Below are 4,621 nucleotides of genomic sequence, written 5' to 3' on the forward strand. Positions count from 1 at the left end.
AAAATGGGAGAATTGAACATGAGTTTTGTACTCCTTAAAGACTTTTACTCTTTTGCCGCGTTGACCGTTAATGCGCATTCGCGCACAATTAATAATTTATTAGTGACAAGGGTAAAAAAAAATACCTTCGCCTCCCTCACAAGCGACTTCAATTTTCTAGAGGGCGCACTTGCAAAGAAATAGTTGCTGGTAGAAATGGGGAAGAGTTGATCAGAAGTCTTTCTTTTCACTAATCAAATGGATGGATAAGTCGTTTACAAGAATGTCCTTCAGAGCGAGTTGGGCCAGGACTCTTAGCTCCCCCCCCTAAGCTAATTACATGTATTTAGGTTCATGAAACACATGCAATAGTGGGACGCATAGCCAGGGTGCTTAGAACCGGGACGGTAAAATACATCATGAAATGAATGCACAGCCAGGACTGTGAACATTGGAAAGTGAAACCAAGATATTTTGATTATTATTATAATATGTGTATGGCCTAATTTTGTAATCTAACCGAAAGTGAAAAATAAGTTGGTTTTCAATGAAAACAAAAGCCAGGCTTCGTGCCTGTAACTAGGTGCAGTGCACAGAATTAGACACTCATTGGGGTACGTACGAAATGATGACCCTTACACACACACAATCACACCACCATCGTGGAATTCGGTGTATGTGATCCATCCTAAATACACCTTGATGATCTCTGAGGTGGGTCCGCTTTTACATGTATGCACAGTGCAAATTTCTTTCCGCATTTCATATTTTATGTGAAGTGGCTTGTGTTTTTATTTCCCCTGACGAAGCAAAGGGGAATGACCCCTAGGGAGGAAAAGAGCAGCATGTAAAAGTTTCCCATGCTCCAAAATGTCTTGTACATGTAAATAACAAACACCCTTCTTGGGGAAGATAAACAAACAAGCCAGGCCTTATTTCCCAACGTCTTATAAGTGCTTTGAACCCTCTTTGCATGACCGCCTTCATAAATTAACACCGTTGTGACTTTGCCGAATATCGCCCACACCTCCAGATAAAGAGCCATTCCACACCTCGCCGGACTTGTCGGTACATGTATAGACCATAATTTATCTCTCGCTCAACTTGTAAAACCGCCGCACGAGCCACCAATTAGCGGGCCTATTAGTGTGCTATGGATACCCGACACTTTTTGTTCTGCTTGCCACTCGACCACCCACGGTGGAAGTTAATCCCCAAACAGGTATAACAGCTGATGCGTTTGACAGAAATCCTCGCAGTTAGCTGTTTTCCCGAAAATAAGCAGACTGGAAACGCCGAATCGCTGTCTTGGGTAACCCAAACGAGAGACCCCTTGTTTGTTTGTATCAGCACGCCGGTATTCTTGGGTATAGATGAGGAGTGATTTGTCAAAATAGCGCTTTATGAAGGCAAAACTTTTTCGAGCGGGCAATTAAAAATGGTTAAGTCATTAACCCCCCCCCCAAAAAAAACCCGGCTTTCATTTTAAAATTAATTGAACGATTAAAAGTGGGAAATTGCATTCTCAAAGTCTACTCTTTGGGCACATTAGTTCTAACAAATGTTCCAACAAATGAAGATGCATGTAGACAGACAGAAATATTAAGATGGGCAAATTGTCGCTTGGGTTCGCTTCATAAAAATCTGAATTGTTTTATTCATTCCGAGACTTGAAAAATAAGCAGACGAGTATATTCAATCCAAAATTTATAATATTTACAATTAGAATTAGTGAAGACCAAGTACCAATAACCGACAATTATTCAGAGATATCGTCATTTCAGACAGCACTAGGAACAATGTCTCCTTTTAATCTAGGGCAATTCTCCCTGATGTGTTCATCAGGTTATTAATAACTCTCATGGCAAAAAGATATACACTCCTTACCTGGTGGAATGATGTAACCACGAATTGATAAATGGGAATTCTATAATCTTCTGATCAAAAGTGTTCATCTAAAACTGCTTTCCTAACTTGTAAATCACGATGATGGGCATACATCGAGTTCAATTAATTAGAGAATGATTCTACTACAAACGTCCAGATTCCGGATCAGGTAAGAAAAGATCATTGAAGGTTTCATACAGTTCGCATTCTCGGACTCGTGCAGCTTCGCTCCAGCCGGCACTACCTCGGCGGTTTTGCTGGCTGGTCGTCGAGAGTTCCATCTCCTCTTCGCGTTCCTGTTCGTCAACCAGCCCTGCCCAATCTCGCCGCTTGACTCCGCGGGCCTGGCCGTGACCCGCCACCTCGGGCTCGCTCGATCTCCGAGTCTGCCCGCTGGGGCTTGCTGATGCCGCCGATGAGGCACCGGACGTGCCCACCGGCTCCTGGCGCCAAGCCGGGTGGAAGCCTCTCTCCGGAGCGGCACCCGACGTGCTGGATGGCTGATCCGTCTCCTCCTCGTCGTCAAACGGTCCATCGGAGATCATGCGATTGGTGTACCAGTCGGCCAGCTCCTCCCACTCATCCGGCTCATCGTAGTAGTGGGCGTAGGCTTCGTCTAGCAGCTGGTCGAGCAATCCCTCCTCCATCATGTCCCTGTTGAAATCCTCCCCAGACCCCGACGACTCCTGTCCCTTCTCGTCTTCCCCATTCTCTTCCTCAACCTCGTCGGTCATGAACCACTCCTCAACCTCCTGCTTGAGGGGCTCGGAGTGCCGCAGACAGAAGTGATGGCACGGGACATCTGACCGACTACAGGAGAACAGTGACCCCGTGGCTGCTGGGTTGAGGGCAGCTTGAGACGCACTCACGACGTTAACACTCATGACGATCTGCAAAGACGGACAAGAAAGATTATTTAGTGACGAGAAAAATAAACAAAAATCTGTTCCATGAGATTAAACGATAAGGTTGGCAATTGTTAAAGAGTTCCAGTGATTTAAATGCACATTTGCCGCAACCTCTCTATGTCATAATCTCATAGCAGTGACGACTCTATGTTTATGTACCGCAAATCTATGATTCGTCAGCATTTCTCGAATGATTTTTGTCCAAAAGATCTTTTTCAAGACGATTCCCGCCACACTTAAATCGGAGCGTTGCGGCGTAGAGAAAATATTGCTTCTTGAGGGTGATCTGATCTTAAAGTGAAACAAGTCACACTTCAGCTAAATGAGACAAGAGCATGCCCGAAACTAACGCTTGATTTATCAGAAAAACAGCCCTGTAGGGCAGGTTGACACATTAGGACACAAACGCAGTTGCGACATGCTTAACACGACACACGTCATAACAGGTCAAGACCTTCGTGCTTGATGGTGTACGTGTGTTGGGTGCCAACGAACAAAGTGCACGATGTCGCGCCATATCACAGCGCACGTACACGTACAGTAAACGGCACATTATTGCCGGTTACTGTCCCGCCATTTTGACGGGCGGATGAAATCGCATCGACATGATGCAGTGTGAAAATGTGAAATTGTTCAACATTTATGTCAAAAGTAGGACAATTTATCTCTCATCCTGTGTTATTTGCTTGTTCGGAGAAATGTGGATTGTAATGACGCCGCAGAAAATAAGATTCAAGTGCGCTGCCTGCATATGACATGGCACTATGGAGCTATAAAAAAGGACCAAGACGGCACAAACGGATTGCACAAAATAAGTTCATTTCAAATTTTGAATCCGAGAAGAAAAGCTTTCAATTCAAATCAGAACAACCACAAAGAAAACCACTGGACGATGAAACGCGGAAGTGTACATGTACTTTAAAAAAATGTGAACACATTCGGGCATGTGAATGGAGCTCTGGTCTAAACGGGTGTGATTACGTCGAACAACAACAGTTGATCCATTTCGAGAAATGGGCTGATCAACTTTTATCAATCTTCATACTGCTGTTCCAATTCTCAACTTATTTTTAGTGTATCACAATCATGTTTCGTCAGAACAAGGAAAATACTTGAACTTCGTTCACGAAGTGCTGTTGCAAAAGAGATTCGCGTGTTTCCATGGATCGATTCAGGCATTAGGCTTCACGTTTTCACGAATACGAAACAAAGAGCAAATCTTTCTTTTCCTAAATGTATAAACCAGTGATGAGGCCAACACGAGCAATAAGCTAAAAATACTTACAGATTGGTGTGGGAAGTATCCCCTGGTTGATCGTCCTTTGGGACAAAAATAGAAGGATTCGAGAGGAGTTTCGCAGAAGCGAGCACGAAGCAATCATGTAGTATGGCCGACTAACAGGGCTGCGCGCTGAGTTGCGATGCTGACGGGTCAACTGCCGAGAGAAATTTGGCGAGTACCAGCGACAGCTTCCCGCGCTCATACTCAACATTGTACATGTGCAAGGCTCCTGCGGTTACCAGACTCCCTTTGTCTGGACCTGCACCCCTGTCTGCACTGAATGGGGTCAAGCTTACACCCCAAGCAATTGAAAACCTCCAAGTCAATAACTACCTGGAGGGGCGTGTGTCCGTGGTCGATTAAAGACCACGTGTTGTCCCTGATAGGGGCTTGATCTAGTATAAACAATTAAGGGCATGATTCGGGATGGCGGGGGGGGGATTACTAACAGGTCCGGGCACGCGAGCGAAAGGTGTGAATCCCTGACCCTGGGGGAATCATTAGGGGTATTGACTGACAAAACAATGGCAGGCTGCAAACGCCCGTGTCTTGGCCAATAATGATT

General features: G+C 45.1%; 1 protein-coding gene across 1 annotated transcript; it reads right to left on the reverse strand.

Annotated features, from left to right (window-relative positions):
- Positions 1-1,607: 1,607 nt before the first annotated feature.
- LOC110974235 (uncharacterized) lies at positions 1,608-4,297 on the reverse strand. Its single transcript, XM_022225728.2, has 2 exons — positions 4,060-4,297; positions 1,608-2,756 (listed from the first exon to the last, which is right to left on the reverse strand). Exon 2 carries the CDS (start codon positions 2,748-2,750, stop codon positions 2,010-2,012), a length of 741 nt encoding a protein of 246 aa, XP_022081420.1. The 5' UTR covers positions 2,751-2,756; positions 4,060-4,297; the 3' UTR covers positions 1,608-2,009.
- Between the last annotated feature and the right edge of the window lie 324 nt (positions 4,298-4,621).

This window comes from Acanthaster planci, linkage group LG01 (assembly GCF_054643075.1).
Source record: "Acanthaster planci isolate LZ-2023a linkage group LG01, COTS_SCS, whole genome shotgun sequence".
NCBI classification, from domain to species: Eukaryota; Metazoa; Echinodermata; class Asteroidea; order Valvatida; family Acanthasteridae; genus Acanthaster; species Acanthaster planci.